Below are 15,856 nucleotides of genomic sequence, written 5' to 3' on the forward strand. Positions count from 1 at the left end.
TTTTCATTTTTTCACAAAACGTTTTATTGACAAAAAATACCCATAGCATCATAAACTGGACTTTATACAGATAAGGAAAAAGTACAATTTCACACGATTGATTCATTGCTTCATCTTCATCACTGGATGTCATCGTCATCGAACAGGTCTTCAAAATCTGAGACAGAAAAAAAACAACAGAATTAAATTTAGTGAACAAAAAAAAAAACCTACACAACCCGTCACTTCCCAGAGCTTATATATGTGCAGGATTTCTCCTCATTAAAGACGTGTGCAGTTGTTTTTTTCTTCTTTTCCCTCCAGCATTGTTCCACTTCGCCTTACGGATGAAGCTGCTTTCGTGTGACACGTGTTAAGCTCTTTTCAGCCGCTGCAAACGGAAACACGGCTTTAAAACTTGGAGCCGTGCTGTGCTGGAGCCAACGAAGCCCCGTAAAAAAGCCTTTACACACCAGGGTTGCGTTTCTGCTTTACTCTTTAACAGCCTGCGTCTCGGACTCATTCCTGACACCAAGCTAAAGCATATTTACTACCACTCTGTAGCCATAATTAGATAAAAATCAAATGCATATAATAAGATAGATGGACTGTGGACTGGGTTTGCTTTAATACTCAAGGTGCAATTAAAGCTATTTATTATAAGGGTATTGGGAAGTAACTGCAGAATTTAAAAATAATAATAATAATAATAATAATAATAATGGCACCCTTTACAAGAGACTAGGCCATATTTTAAAAATAGACAAAATGTTGTTCTTATATAGCAGGTGAAAACTATATTTTTAATCCAGTAACTCACCTAAATAATGAATCAAACACCGCTACAAATTCACACATTTTTATTCCTGATAAGCAATAATAAAGTTTGATTTTATGTTAAAATGTGCGTCTCTTGCAGCTCTCTCACCGAACACGAGATGCAGCAACCCAAACAAAACTGGGGGTGCCAAAACTTTACACCTCTTTAATATTCACTATACATCTCATTATTACATGGATTTAAACACTGAATGTATTTACCTGGCTGTCCTTTCTTTGCCTCTTAGTCTTAAACTCTATTTATTAACATTCTGCTGTTAAGAAAAAAAAGTGAGTGAGTGAGTGAGTGAGTGAGTGAGTGAGTGAGTGAGTGAGTGAGTGAGTGAGTGAGTGAGTGAGTGAGTGAGTGAGTGAGTGAGTGAGTGAGTGAGTGAGTGAGTGAGTGAGTGAGTGAGTGAGTGAGTGAGTGAGTGAGTGAGTGAGTGAGTGAGTGAGTGAGTGAGTGAGTGAGTGAGTGAGTGAGTGAGTGAGTGAGTGAGTGAGTGAGTGAGTGAGTGAGTGAGTGAGTGAGTGAGTGAGTGAGTGAGTGAGTGAGTGAGTGAGTGAGTGAGTGAGTGAGTGAGTGAGTGAGTGAGTGAGTGAGTGAGTGAGTGAGTGAGTGAGTGAGTGAGTGAGTGAGTGAGTGAGTGAGTGAGTGAGTGAGTGAGTGAGTGAGTGAGTGAGTGAGTGAGTGAGTGAGTGAGTGAGTGAGTGAGTGAGTGAGTGAGTGAGTGAGTGAGTGAGTGAGTGAGTGAGTGAGTGAGTGAGTGAGTGAGTGAGTGAGTGAGTGAGTGAGTGAGTGAGTGAGTGAGTGAGTGAGTGAGTGAGTGAGTGAGTGAGTGAGTGAGTGAGTGAGTGAGTGAGTGAGTGAGTGAGTGAGTGAGTGAGTGAGTGAGTGAGTGAGTGAGTGAGTGAGTGAGTGAGTGAGTGAGTGAGTGAGTGAGTGAGTGAGTGAGTGAGTGAGTGAGTGAGTGAGTGAGTGAGTGAGTGAGTGAGTGAGTGAGTGAGTGAGTGAGTGAGTGAGTGAGTGAGTGAATTTTAAAAATGACGTATTAGTTTTTTATGTGCCCAAATCAGTCATGAAGGAAAGCAGGAATGAGAGAGGAGAGACTGGAAAAGGGGAAGAGAGAAGGAACGACAAAGGAAAGGAGGGAAGACAGAAAGCCAGGGAAGGGAAAAAAGGAAGAAAAAACAAGAGGAAGCGGGGTAGAAAGAAGAAGGAGGGAATGAAAGAAGAGTGGGAAGGAAAGAACAAATGAAAATAAGAAGAGAGGCAGATAAGATGGAAAGAGAAAGGAAGAATAAATGAGGGGAAAATGGAGGAAAAAAGCAAATAAAGAGAAATAAAGAATGAATATGTGACAAATAAAGGCTTCTTCTTCTTCTAAAGTCAGGAAAACCAGAACTCTAAACTTTGTGTTTGGACTGAATTCTGGAATTGAGGGAGCGAGGAAGAGGGGAGGGTGGAAAGGAAGGAAGGAAGGAATCTTCCTGTCACGTGTCTCACCGTTGAAGAAGTCGGAGTGCACGGCTTTCTCATTAGCAGCCAAATCCATCAGCAGCCCGGTACTGCCCCCTGCCTGTGGTCACACACACACACACACACACACACACACACACACACACACACACACACACACAGATCATAATGACATTTACTGAATTACTGGAAAAATCATCACTACTATACAAGAGAAAATAAAACAATAAATCAACAATTCCTCACATAAAAAACCTGATTCATTAAAACATGAACTAATCAGTTACTATTTCAAGTTTTTAAATATATATACATATATATTTAATAATATTAACATTTCAAGCTGTGTGCCACTTTATTTGTCCATGTCTCCTTTTATACAGCAGTGATTCATATTTATTACAGGTTTAATTACATTCATGAAGCTTTGGGAATCTTCTATAAATAAATAAATAAATAAATAAATAAATAAATAACTCCGCTGTGAAAATGTGTAAAATAATATTGTGTTATAACTGTGTGTACGTGGCGGAGGACACTGCATAAACATCAATAACAACAAAATAATGTGTTTGTGGTGAAAGAAACGTCGAAAGAAAGACGTAAATGAATCAATACATAAATTATATAAAAAAATTAGACCACTAATTAATAAAATACATTTAAAAAATTAATTCATGAATAAATAAAATGTTTTGAGTAAATAACAAGCAAATATTATTTGTTATAAATGTAAAACTATATGATTTTTAAGAAAATAATAATAATAATAATAATAATAATAATAATAGTGAGTTTATGTACTTGATATAAAAGTGTCTCGCTAGCTGTATCAATATTAGCTAGCTTTCAGAAAAGGATATCTTTATTAAAATGTTTTTTTATATGTAGCGACTTCCATCTAGTTAAATAACTAATAAATAACTACATTAATTTAACTGTGCGTCCCAATATATATTTTTAAAAGGAAAAATCTGATTAAAGGTGTAAACTAACTAGCATTACAGTTGCCATACTCCCCCTCACTCGTATGTCACACACATACAAATCCCGCCTCCAGAGTTTGACGTGTCAACCAATCAAATCGCAATGCAAGGATACTCTAGCCAATCCAAAAGCAGGAGGCGGTATTTAGCGCAATGCGACTGGGGCGGGGGGAAACGCCTGTTTACTGTATCTGAAGTAAACATCGCTAGCATTACTTTCTCAAATAAAGAAAAAAAAATCAGCTCGACACGAACCTCATCCAGATCCACATACGGTCCGGCTCCCTCAGGGAACATTTCATCCACTGCAGGCTTCATGTCTTCGGAATGACTGTTTAAAAAACAGCTAACGAGAGCTTTAAAAGCAGCCGACCAAGCTAGGCTAGTAAAGCAACTTCCGGTGGTGTCACATTTAAATGCAGCCGACTGGAAACCAGGAGCCACTGGCGCTGTTGGAGAACGGGTCTGAACCGTGTAATGCGCACAGCCTCGAATTTTATTTATTTTATTTGTTTCGTTAACAGTTTTTTTTTTTTCGTTTTTATAATTGTATTTAGTTACAAAATGTTTGCAATAATTAATAGATTTTTTTCATAAACAGCATTGTCTGCAAGCTGATTAACTCCATAAACAAGAGTTTAATATACTTATGACAAGTATTTAATGTATATGTTTATATGAAGAACAGAGGACTATAGTGTTTAATACAGGACTTGTTACAAGTATAACTGATTACAAAATAATTTGACATTTTATAGATCAAAATGAACACACATCAAAGCCTATCTAATGTTGATAACTTTTTAACGTTAAAACTTGAGAATTAACTATTATTGCTATTATTAACTATATTATTAAATATCAACTACAAACTATTCATATCTGTCATTATGCCTTAAATCCTCATGCAGAGAGAAGTCTGATTGCCCATTTAGCGTTCATGTTGCTCAGCCACTTCATATCCCAAAGTGTCACCAAGATTCTGGTGGGCAAAGAAAGTTCTGGCCATCTCATTGATCTGGTTGTAGGCTCCGATACTGCGAAAGTACTCGATGTAGTTCCAGAAATCAGAGGTTGAGTACGGCCAGTAGGGTCTGGCCAGGGGCTCATCATAGGGAACTGAGTATAAAAATACAGAAACATGACAGCAATATTGCACAGATGTGGAGGTTCTTCTGTTACAAAAAAGAAATGTGTTCATCTTTTCCTTGTTTAACATTTTCTCTTCACTATTTAATGATTTTAAAAGTTTAAAGATTCCATTTTTTCCTTACAGATTCAGGAAATATTTAATGTGGAGGTAATATCACTGAAACATCCATTATATTTCCATGGAAATACCATTAAAGCACAACTTTTAAACAAGTGACCATCAGAAACCATTACAGTCCTGTAGGACACCTTAAATACCGTTCTTAACTAAAATAATCAGTAATATAGATTTACTGTGTGAGGAAAACCAGATAGAACTATTTAGAATTCATGGAAAGACAAGGTTTGTGCAGATGCATAGAAAGAAAATCAAGAAAAAGAAAAAAATCTTATGGCTCAAATCAGATACGATAGGTCAAAACTATAACATCAAACCCTCCAGTAGAAATAACATCTTACCTCCTTCAGGAATGACTCGAGCCCCTGAGAGAGAGAGAGAGAGAGAGAGAGAGAGAGAGAGAGAGAGAGAGAGATCTATTAGTAGGCTACACAACTCACAAAGAGTTGATTCATATGTCAGCTCCTCGACTCAGGAAATATAAGGAGTTCTGTGCCAAGTTTTATTTATAAAGATTTTTTTTGTCTCAAAATATAACACTGAGCTCACAATCTTAATAAAAACATACAACATGGTGTAAATAGCTTATTCTTAAGAAGATTATTCTTTAATTATTATTATTATTGTGATTAAAAGACTAAATACATCTAAAGACTAAATAAAATCATTTCTGTTTAAAAAATAATTATAAACAAAAGTTACTCACCACTGAGATGATTGGCAACAAAACACATGAAGAAAGCGCACAACAGAACACACCACTTCATCTTTCCCTAAACACACACACACACACACACACACACAGTGGAATAAAAGTGCAAAGATTTTTTTTAAATCAAATTTTATAAAACTTCCTGTTTAATCTTCAGTCTGGTTGTTTTGTACTAGTTTTTTTTTTTTTTAATCATTACCTGTTTTAAGGTGTTCTTCTGTTTAATAATCTACGCTGCTCAAAGCTGCTGGAAATGTTCAGAGTTTCTGAATGGTGTGTGTGTGTGTGTGTGTGTGTGTGTGTGTGTGTGTGTGTGTGTGTGAGTGTGTGTGTGTGTGTGCCTCCTCCCCAAAATCTTCTCCATCCCCAAAATCAACCTCATACACATTTTGTGCATAGTTATTTATTTATTTATCTCAGACTTTCCTGAGAGTCATTAAAAGATATTTTTAACATCATGCACAGGAAGTATTTATGTAGGACAAACTGACATATCTTAAAATGTTATGATCATGTGTTAAGCTCAAGCACATTAATATATCTAACGTTCATTCTAATTATAAACATTCAGCTGATAGAACTGAAAGTTTGAATGGAACAGAGGATAAAAATGAAAATACATGCAAAATATAAAGTGTTTGGTCGATAGGGGGCGCTGTTTGGATGTGATTCAGAACTACAGCAGCCAAATAAAACAAACTTTGATAAAATATTTATTCCATCAAGAAGAACCATGATATGACAAAAACATTTAGAACAGAAGGAAAAAGTGCCGAAAAAATTATTTGTGTTAAAATCTTAATTAAAAGCAGAAATCAATATTATACTACTAAGTTAAACACGTGTGCACATTAAAACATATTCAAGTTTACATTTTAATTAAATGGTTTTGGGTCAAATTTCAAAACAAAACAACTAACAATTCCCATGTATTCATTTGCATAAAAATGTGCAACGATCAGGGTTGGGAACGGGGTTAAAGGCGGGGTTAAGAGCGGGGCTAGCGTTTAAACCTTTTCATTCAGATAACAATCTGTTAAATAACCATAAATTCAGCATCACTCATCTGAATTCACACTTTTTTCATGGAATTGAGTTATTTTTTATGTAATCTAATAATAATAATAATAATTTCTCCATATGACTATTTACTGCATGTAAAAGTAAAATGCACACAAATATAACTGATATTATGAGAAACAAAAAAGTAATTGTAAGCACTTTTTCCACCTCCGCTTATTAAAGCGTTTATGCTAAGAGATTCATCTGTCATATTTGTATATGTAAATTTATGGATATGGTGGTGGTAGTTTTAAGCCCCGCCCTCACAGCCGTGCTGATCGGTCGGAACCATCCGACTAACATCGATGTTGTCCCGAGAGAAGACCTCCTTGGCGTGGTAGATGGTCTCTGGTGGGAGAGAACGGCTGCGGGACAGAATCCAGGCGTAGTCCACGTGGAACAGCCGGAGAACTTCAGTGCAGGAGTAAAGCAGCGCCACGGAGTCATAATCAGTGGATAAAACCCAGTGCGGGCTGTATGGAGTGACTAACACAGAGAGAGAGAGAGACTGTTTAATGGTCTGAGTGAATATATAAAAACAGTGGATATCATGAATATGATCTCAGTTTTAAATCTCATTCCTTTCACAGTAGAAACACAATGTGAGCACTCACCCTCACCACACGTAAATTATTACTCTAAATTACACTCAAATTTCTAGCTATAGATGCAGAAGCACTCACAAAGAGACAGAGAAATCAGGAAAGTAGTCAGTTCTGATCAATAATTCTGATTGGTGCATAGGTAGCATCACTTCTATGGAATGTAGCTCCGCCCACCTCGAATCAGCCAGAAGAAAATGGCGGAAAAAAGGAAATTCTCTCAAAAATCAGCTTGTTCTTTCTTTCTTTTGCGGTAGAAAGTAAATTCACCACCGAATTGAGGAAGATTATTATAGAAATAAGTCTGCAAAATCTAATAACTGCAACAACAAAAGAAATGATTTGGGCAATAATTTACATGTATTTGACTAATCCTGTTAAAACGAACAGGAATGCTCCATCTCTACATGAGTCACTCAATAATCAGATTACTTTAGTAGCACCAAGTACAGTTCATATTAGATTAAAGTTTCATTAAGCACTTTGATTTTATCAGCTGATTAGCAAATTCACGCTGATAAACACAACATTGTTTAGTATCATAATCAGTCTCTTATTTGAGCTAAGTGGATTGTTCTCACTGACTCACTGAAAAGATTGTTCTCACTGACTCACTGATAGATTTCCTGTTGTGTCTGTATCAAACGGCTGACAGGAGGCGTATCCAAACACAAACAAGCGTTCCGGACCAGAAAACAGTTTTCCAAGCAGGTTTTCTCAGCAACTTAATATACACATTTGCTTAGATAATGGCTTAGTGCATTTTTTTTTGTAGTTTTTTGCTTAGTGCATTTTTATTCTACAGATCTTCCAGGTTATTTGTACCAGCAAGGAATTTTAAAAAATCGACTATTGCACCTTTAAATACTCACAGTAGGAGAAACTGACTCCGAGTTTAGCCGGTTCTCTCTGGTTCTGTACGATGGCTGTTCCCTCAGCAGTCCTCACTTTTCCCTTACTATAAACAGCACAATATAACATGTATTTATAATGGAATTAACTCTCATCCATTTCTAATACTAAAATACAGATCGTTTCAGTATAAATCACTGACCGTGTCCGGACATAAACAACTCTGATGGTCTTGTCAGGTCTGAGAGAGTAGTTGGTTTCGATGCATGTGCCTTTCTCATAGGTTGCTGGGAGTTTCTCGATTTCGTACCACTTTCCCAGGTACTGCATTAAAAATACAACAGAAAAGGTGAATCCATTTACAGTACCTGAGTGAGATCTGAGAAATAAAGGGCAGGAAAGTTTCTCCAAACCCTGTTCAGTTCAAAGTTCGGCTGGACCAGCGGCGTCGGACACGGACCCCAGTGGAAGACCTGAGATGACACTGAGATGACCAGTGTCAGCGAAAACATCCACACAACGACACGCTTCATGGTGGAGACAGTGCGACTGTCTGTGAGGTGGCGAGAAGGTAATGAGCACATCATTAGCAGTTATAATGCATGAGTCGTCATGTGGTCACATAGTGGTATAAAGCTTCCTATTGTGCTGTCTAACAATAACTATTGTGCTCTGATGATTTGGGGAATTTTAATTCAATTTAATGACATTTATTGTTAAGCAGGAAAGTCCTACTGAAACTCATGTCCCATTTTGAAAAGTCAAAATTCTAATTAATTCTAATAAATGCCAAATGAGCATCACAAACACTGGAAAATAAAACTCATAAAACCAAAATCAAGGCCTATTAGACTTACATATTGCAGAAATAACACAAATATAATTACACAAGCTCATATAAAACCAACATCTGATCAATAGTTTTAATTTTGTTCTCAGCTTTTCCCAGAGACCTACATTTGAAAAGAACAAACCCTAATATTTCTATATTTATATTAGGAAACCTGTTCCAGTTAAAATATATCAAGAACTCAGAAAAATAAAGTATTAGCAACACAATAATAACACACATTGTACATTGTACTTGGTATAATCCTGTAATATGTAATATTGCAAGATTATATAATTAGCTAAGGCTGAATCTATTATTTATCTGATTTATCTAAAAACTGATTTGTTGCATAAAACTGAAAGCTGTGTAACATTAAAACAACACAATATAACGTCTCTTAATAAAGCAAAATAATAAACACTTTAAAGGCTTTAAATGAACAAAAAAAACTTCTGAGAAATCATTCCTACCTGCCTGGAACTCACCTGCTCGCAGATCAGAGTCAGTGACACAGATGAGGTTTCAGGAAGTCGCTGGGAACTGAAGGACTGAATGTATGAATTTGTGTCGTCAGTGCAGGACTCTTAACCAGGAGCAGATGATGAGGCAAACTGGTCATGAGACAAATATAAGAAAAAAAATGTAAAGATCAAAACAAAGCGTGATTGTTTTTTCGGCTTTTGTGTATGTGTGTGTGTGTTTGTGTGTGTGTGTGTGTGTGTGTGTGTGTGTGTGTGTGTGTGTGTGTGTGTGTGTGTGTGTGTGTACAATTTGTAGCATGTTAGGATACTGAATAAAAGATTACTAAACCTGTGTTAAAATAAAGTTTTTGATATGACAAATCTAAAGTACATATTTCTAGAAAAAGCGTGCAAATGTCCAACATCACAAACGTCCCAGCATTTTATTTACATGCTTTAAAAGATCATGATTTGAAGTTTGATCTATAATTTTCATTTTACAAATCTCAGTAATAATAGGTTTGTGTTGAAATTTATGATTTTGCTTGGGGCTAATATAAACACACCATGTTGGTACAGTGCATATGAATGATGCTATAAGAGTCATTTTACACATGTGAACATTATAATCATTATTTGCTCGTTACCAAATACATTAGTTACCTTGTGGGGGAAATATTTAGGTACATAGCTTACTAATGCCGTTGTACTGACACCTAATTTTGAAATATTGTAACGTATTACTTAGGGCTACTTAACGTAAAAAGAGATTTCATGTACTTTGTAGACGGTCCCTAAACCCTTCGTCGCTTTTGCATGTCCCTAATACAAATAAACGTATTCTCGGAATGTTAAAAAGGATTCATATCTAAAGAAGAAGAAGTTATAACTAATTGTATGGGATCATGCAAACATCTTCTATTGTAGGAAATAATCTGAAAACGTGAAGTTTAAATTATACATAAAATGTATATTAGGTGTGAGATATGATCGATATTAAATTCATCACAGGCGATCGCGGTGTTTTTGAGTCATGTGGAAAATGATTCATTTTGTCATTCGACTCATTTAGTTCAATACACCAATTCACTGATTTCTGCAGGCTTACGTGGAGTGGTATAATATATTATGTATATATTATGTATTTATCTGATTATTAACTATTAAAATATGTTATTTATTTATTTTTTAAAGAGTTAACGATAGCGACAAATTAATCATTTAGAATGGTGATTCAGTGGAATCGGTACACCTAAAAGACTCGTTCGAAAAGATTCACTGCGCGAGCTTTTCAGAGTAGCATTTATCCGTTAGCGTCAGTAAATAAATAAGATGGTAAGACTTGAGAGAGAAAAAAACTTACAAGCTGAATGTTTGATTAGAAAAGACCTTAAAATTACTATAGTTATATGTTTCTTTCATATTTAATATTTTAGAAATACTTTATGAAATGTGCTTTATACCAGTCTGTCCTCGAGAGCGTTAGCGTTAGCTCTCAAGCTATGTGACTAGCTAGCTAATTTAAACTAGCCTTGTTTAATTAGTCGAGAAAAGTGTGTACACATAACTATGATGTACTTTAAGAATTTCACTTCAGTAGTTTGTTCAATTTATTATTAGTACACTTTAGTATTTTATAGCATGTCAATATTACATACAGTTTAATATTCAGTACATTTCGGTGTTCACCTTATTGTTATTTTTCATGTAGTATTCTGTTAATTGTTCCTTACCCTTGACCTTTTCATGCTAAGTAAACAGTAAATTAATGAATTGCACTTCTTTATAAAGTATTAAATACACAGAAGTGTGTGGAATACAGAAGTTCAATTCAGTTTTAGTTGTATAGTACTTTTAATAGTGGACATTGTCCCAAAACAGCTTTACAGAAATATATAAATTCAGAATATAGATTTTAAATATATGAATTTAACTCTAATGAGCAGCCAGAGGCTTGTGCAGAATACTGAAGCGTGCGGAATACTTCTACATATGGTTGTATTATTGTGTTAAGATGATGTTCTGGTGTTAGAAGAAAATGCTCTTTATGGAAGAGTACGACTCTCTCCACATTCCAGAGGAACAGCAGGATGAGTGAGTGTTTAAAATGTTGTGATTCAGTTATACAGACACTAAAGGAAACGGAATCCTCTGTCACATAATGCATTGTTCTCTGTTTGTGCTGCACAGGAATTCAGACAAGGGCACAGATAAAGCTGAGCTTCTGCACTCCAACAGCTGCCTGAGGACATTAAACACTGACCTGCAAAAAGCTGCTGAGATGGCAGAGGACAGCAATGTGCTTCTTAGGTCCGAGAACAGCGAGCTGAAGAACCAAATCAAAAGGTATCAGACATCACAGATGTAGCCTATAGGAACACACTATTATTGACATCATCTCACCTGGATGACTTAAAGTTACAGCTTTACCTCTGACTGCTACAAAGCGCTGACACTGGAGACTCCTTCCATAAATGATAAATAAACATCTCCTTACAGAAAACTTCATCATAACAACGGTTTTTAAAATCTTTTTATTATCAGTGGAACGTCTGCCGTATGAATCCCTGTGAACGAGCTGTTACTATAGAAACCATAACGTATCTGAGCGCATTAATATAAACCCGCGCTATTGTCAGAGCTGCTGTTATAGAAAATTAATCAACACCTGACGGCCAATCACAATCCAGAATAAAAAGGTTCAGGTGTAAAGATGTTCAGGGTTTTTTTTTGTTGTTGTTTTTTTTGTTTTTTTTACATTCCACTGTTGTGTGATTTAACACTCAGGGAACCAGATGTTCTTAAAATGGCTGCCAGGATAAACTTTAGCTGCTTAACTTAAAATGGCTGCCGGGATAAAATAATAACAAATTTGATTGACACCTTCTGCTAGTTATTAATATGCGTATGTGTGTTTCTGCAGCTTGAAGCAGTCGATTCAGAATGTTCAGCCTCTTGTGAATGAACTGGAGGAGATTCGAGCTGCAAAGACAGAGAAAGATGAGATCTGTGAGGCGATCGAGGCGAACCGCAAAGAACTCGTGCGTAAAGAGGACAGAACTGAATATGTAAATGTCTCACTCAGCATTTTGCTTAGTGATCCATCTGTTCAACACATCATGGTTTATTGTTGTGAACTTGTGACAGGCAAAGGACAATCAAACACTCAGACAGCAGGTAGAAGCTCTTTCTAGTGAGGTATGTGCAGGTCAGAACGGTTCCTCTTCTCTCTTTTCAGCTTAATTTAATTTACTTGGTTAATTTATTGTGATTATGATCTTTCCTTACAGATGTCGAGTTTTCTCCTGGAAAAAGAGCAGCAGGAGAAGGAGATCACCAAGCTCAGCTGTGCATTAAAAGCTTTACAGGTGACAGATTTTTGGTTTTAAAGAAATATTGCACTGCTTATGCCACAGCAATGTTCGGTTCTGGATTCTGATTAGTCAGAAGGTTTAATTGTTGGGCTAGTTTATTGACCTTCTTATTCACGGAAGGAGTCTCCAGTGTAAAGCTGTAACTTCATCTGACATCTTCAGGACAGAGGAGTTTACGCTTTCATGGTTTCTCTGTAACATGACGACCTGTTTTGAGGTCGATTCTTTCATTCTTAAATTCTTAAATTTCTTTAAAATATTCAAGAGTTCTTATTCTTAAATTCTTTCATTCTTAAATGAAATTCTTTCATTCTGAAAAAAACATTATTTTATTCTTAAAAAGAAAATTAGTCATTCTTTCATTCTTAAAAAAATGATATCGTTAGAAAATTGCTGTGATATAAGAGGAATAAAACACACACACATTATTACATGTTTAATCAAATAAATTCACATTATGTTTTAGCAACAACTAGCGGAGAACAGGCTTCATCTGGAACAAAAAGATGAACTCATAAATCAGGTAACTTTAATTCATTCACAGCACAATCTTTATTAAAGTTAAACTCTTTCCACTGAACGCATAGAACAGGAAAAACTTGTTTTTCTGCACTGAGAGAACAAAACCTGTGTACTTTAACAAAATCACTGATAATAGAAATATAAAAGCAGCTGTTGTGTCATTAAAGGTTTAAAATGCACGACTATAAAGCACAAATTCAACCCTATAATAATAAAGATGTGAGGATGAGATAGACGTGAGAGAAAAATCTTCCCAGAGCTGTTCTTATGGACTTTTAGCAAACTATCCAACACTGGAGTGATGCAGTAAAAAAAAATAAAAGTAGTCCCGGTTCCTCTACACAAGCTTTTGTGGTATCAGTACGCCATCCGAGACACACGTCCCAAACTCTTCCCTCTGAGAAAGTAGTTCTATCTCTGAAAGGCTTCAATCCATTTAACACACACTTTAACTGAAGACTTCATGGCAGTGTTTGATTTAAAATAACGGTGTTTAAGAACTGAGCTTAGACTTTTATTCTGAGAAAGTTTGAAGTAAACAGGCTTCGTGTTCATGGACAGAGATTAGCATAAAATATTGTATGGTAGCACTACTTGTATTGTTCTCTGCTTGATATATCGCTTTGCTTGTATTTTCTCATTTGTAAGTCGCTTTGGATAAAAGCGTCCGCTAAATGAATAAATGTAAATGTAAATATAACGTTTAAATTGTAGAATAATCCTTATGCTTTTCTCTCAGAGGGATTTTGCCATCGAGCAGCTCAAAGACTCGGTGTCCGAATACATCACTATTAAACAGGTACACCTGCTGATCTCGTTCATCACGTTAGGGTTGGGGTTTTTATTTTAATATTTAAAAATATTTAAATGTGTGTTTTATTATTCAGGACATGAAGGAGAAGCTAAATGATTTGGAAGACCAGTTGGCATTGGCTTTAGTGTACGTCTGTTCTCTATACTTTTGAGTTATTCAGTCATTACACGCAAGATACCTGAGTAAATCCACACCTTTGTATATTTATTGTATTTAACAGAAGGGGCGAAGGAAGCTTCATGAACGTGGATACGACGCTGCCACTCACTACTGAGCAGTCTGTTTCACTCGGGGAAGAGCTTGGAATTCTGTCTAAGTATCCGGTAGATTTTTTTTCCCCTCTTATTATAACTTGAAGCGACAGATTAAAGAGAGGCTGGTGATGGAACGAATGCTTATAGCTGCTATACCTTGTTTCATAGGCGTTCCTGAACAATAAATGTAACTATAAGTGGATAAAAAATACAACTTGTTCATTAGCAACTCACTGTAGTATAAGAGGAGTAAACCCATATTTAAAAAATAATATAAAAACAATAAACTTCAATGTGGTAACTGTAAATCCACTTCACACAACACCACCAGCATGGCATGTTGATTATTTTCCTGTAACAGCACCACACGCATTGGTTTATTCCTTACGTAATATTCTGCTGATGAACTAGATGAACCCTGAGGAAGAGCAGAAAGAGGAGGAAGAAGATGCAGATGCAGAGACTCTGGAGGAACAACAAGCACTTCATGTGTCAGAAAAGTGAGATATATATATATTGATACATATCAATAACTTTTTTTAATTCACAGTCTGTGCTCACTAACTCCATTCTGCTGTTTATTTATTAAAAGAGTGACACACGGCTATAAGAGAAATATAAAGAAAACAGCCTGTGCTGCTTTCGCACTCTGCTTCAGCTTGCTGGGGGTGTTCGGAGTGCTGACCCCCACCGTGTACACAGATGTTTTGGACACCGTCCGTCACTTGATGAGACCCTACTGCCGAATATATCACACCGGCCTTCCTCCTTTATAAATAAAAAAAACAGCTCCACTGTCCAGCGACTGTATTTAATGGTATGGTTAATATATTACATGAGTGATGTTGAAGAAGTAAAAAATAAAAATAAGATGTGTCTCTGGAGTTGATGTTACAGCTGAGTGTTCAGTAGTCTGAAAATGTGATTTTAGATGTCCCTATAATGATGTACATAATAATATGTAATAATATTTATATATATATATATTTCTGAATGTTTTATAATAATTTTATCTCACTTTTTATAAATAAACTGAATATTATTTTTTTCTTGTATAACTTTTTTTTCTGGACGATTAATTGTCGCGGATGCACTTTCAGACACCGAATGCTGTATAAACAGTGATCAATACGCACAGCTGCCCGTAAACCGGGATGATAGTCAGGCGTTGGTGGTCATATGGCCGTGATGCAATGCTGCACTGGCTGCTGGGAATTGGAGTCCATAGTCCATCTGGAGATTCATAACATTAGTGAAGTTCCCCTTAAACATTAATATTAATTAAGTTCTCCACCTTTGTGAAATTTATGGTGCATGTTTTCCTCATGGCTGAGTCTTTAACGACTCGAACTGCTTAAGAGTTGTTTGACAGTGTTTAAACTTTTATTAAGTCTTATATAAGACTTAATAAAGCGAACATTTAAGACATCAGACACCTTAATTAGAAATGTTTCAAAATAAGTAATAATCGGGCTTAGTTGGTGTGTTTTAAGGCAAAACACTACCGGTGAATAGGACGCGTTAAAAAGAAGAAAGATATCCACTGATTGTTGTGAAGTTTTTATTGATCTTGGAATGTATTTTAAAAATATATTTATTTATACAAACAAGGATTTTTGTCATTAAATACATACTTATTAATACGAACAAAAACATTGTTTTGATTTAGAATTAAAAATGCTATGGAAATGAAAAATGTTTATGGCGAGGTTTGTTGGAGGGTCTTTGTTTAATCAAGAAAACATGCGTTAATTTTTTTTCTTTTTTTTTCTGTAATGTCTTGCTTTAAATAAATTTTTTGCAGCTAATATGTAAAATATGGGGCGTGAAAAATTTT

The 15,856-nt window shown here is 35.7% G+C and overlaps 4 protein-coding genes across 6 annotated transcripts; 1 reads left to right on the top strand and 3 right to left on the bottom strand.

Annotated features, from left to right (window-relative positions):
- cops9 (COP9 signalosome subunit 9) lies at nucleotides 1–3,682 on the bottom strand. Its single transcript, NM_001200951.1, is given in 3 exon segments — nucleotides 1–157; nucleotides 2,306–2,378; nucleotides 3,520–3,682. Coding segments are annotated over 3 exon segments (174 nt in total). The 5' UTR covers nucleotides 3,583–3,682; the 3' UTR covers nucleotides 1–119.
- Nucleotides 3,683–3,901: 219 nt separating this feature from the next.
- On the bottom strand, nucleotides 3,902–5,578 carry otos (otospiralin). Its single transcript, XM_017453699.3, has 4 exons — nucleotides 5,446–5,578; nucleotides 5,241–5,307; nucleotides 4,876–4,899; nucleotides 3,902–4,383 (listed from the first exon to the last, which is right to left on the bottom strand). Exons 2-4 carry the CDS (start codon nucleotides 5,299–5,301, stop codon nucleotides 4,196–4,198), a joined length of 273 nt encoding a protein of 90 aa, XP_017309188.1. The 5' UTR covers nucleotides 5,302–5,307; nucleotides 5,446–5,578; the 3' UTR covers nucleotides 3,902–4,195.
- A 96-nt stretch (nucleotides 5,579–5,674) lies between these two features.
- On the bottom strand, nucleotides 5,675–11,401 carry apodb (apolipoprotein Db). 2 transcript variants are annotated; one of them, XM_017453698.3, is made up of 6 exons: nucleotides 11,319–11,401; nucleotides 9,065–9,205; nucleotides 8,176–8,315; nucleotides 7,965–8,086; nucleotides 7,783–7,868; nucleotides 5,675–6,794 (listed from the first exon to the last, which is right to left on the bottom strand). In XM_017453698.3, exons 3-6 carry the CDS (start codon nucleotides 8,293–8,295, stop codon nucleotides 6,559–6,561), a joined length of 564 nt encoding a protein of 187 aa, XP_017309187.1. In that variant the 5' UTR covers nucleotides 8,296–8,315; nucleotides 9,065–9,205; nucleotides 11,319–11,401; the 3' UTR covers nucleotides 5,675–6,558. The 2 variants fall into 2 exon arrangements, with proteins under 2 accessions (XP_017309187.1, XP_017309185.1); XM_017453696.3 differs by having other exon boundaries at nucleotides 5,676–6,794; nucleotides 9,080–9,205; nucleotides 11,319–11,400.
- Nucleotides 10,307–15,657, top strand: LOC108256633 (centrosomal protein of 85 kDa-like). 2 transcript variants are annotated; one of them, XM_017453694.3, is made up of 12 exons: nucleotides 10,307–10,390; nucleotides 11,070–11,149; nucleotides 11,246–11,401; nucleotides 11,979–12,123; nucleotides 12,203–12,253; nucleotides 12,346–12,423; nucleotides 12,896–12,952; nucleotides 13,691–13,750; nucleotides 13,839–13,891; nucleotides 13,986–14,088; nucleotides 14,431–14,519; nucleotides 14,612–15,657. In XM_017453694.3, exons 2-12 carry the CDS (start codon nucleotides 11,094–11,096, stop codon nucleotides 14,793–14,795), a joined length of 1,032 nt encoding a protein of 343 aa, XP_017309183.1. In that variant the 5' UTR covers nucleotides 10,307–10,390; nucleotides 11,070–11,093; the 3' UTR covers nucleotides 14,796–15,657. The 2 variants fall into 2 exon arrangements, with proteins under 2 accessions (XP_017309183.1, XP_053530732.1); XM_053674757.1 differs by having other exon boundaries at nucleotides 10,308–10,390; nucleotides 11,979–12,096; nucleotides 14,612–15,655.
- Nucleotides 15,658–15,856: the final 199 nt, after the last annotated feature.

The sequence above is a fragment of the Ictalurus punctatus genome, chromosome 23, assembly GCF_001660625.3.
Source record: "Ictalurus punctatus breed USDA103 chromosome 23, Coco_2.0, whole genome shotgun sequence".
NCBI lineage: Eukaryota > Metazoa > Chordata > Actinopteri > Siluriformes > Ictaluridae > Ictalurus > Ictalurus punctatus.

Coding starts and splice junctions, on each gene's coding strand:
- LOC108256633 (XM_017453694.3), top strand. CDS start 11,094: ATGCTCTTTATGGAAGAGTACGACTCTCTCCACATTCCAGAGGAACAG. Junction 11,402..11,978: donor CTGAAGAACCAAATCAAAAG/GTATCAGACATC, acceptor GTGTTTCTGCAG/CTTGAAGCAGTCGATTCAGA. Junction 13,892..13,985: donor CAGTTGGCATTGGCTTTAGT/GTACGTCTGTTC, acceptor TGTATTTAACAG/AAGGGGCGAAGGAAGCTTCA.
- otos (XM_017453699.3), bottom strand. CDS start 5,301: ATGAAGTGGTGTGTTCTGTTGTGCGCTTTCTTCATGTGTTTTGTTGCC. Junction 4,900..5,240: donor TGTTGCCAATCATCTCAGTG/GTGAGTAACTTT, acceptor TCTCTCTCTCAG/GGGCTCGAGTCATTCCTGAA. Junction 4,384..4,875: donor TCGAGTCATTCCTGAAGGAG/GTAAGATGTTAT, acceptor TTTTATACTCAG/TTCCCTATGATGAGCCCCTG.
- apodb (XM_017453698.3), bottom strand. CDS start 8,295: ATGAAGCGTGTCGTTGTGTGGATGTTTTCGCTGACACTGGTCATCTCA. Junction 8,087..8,175: donor CGAACTTTGAACTGAACAGG/GTTTGGAGAAAC, acceptor TTTTTAATGCAG/TACCTGGGAAAGTGGTACGA. Junction 6,795..7,782: donor CGGAGTCAGTTTCTCCTACT/GTGAGTATTTAA, acceptor TCTCTGTGTTAG/TCACTCCATACAGCCCGCAC.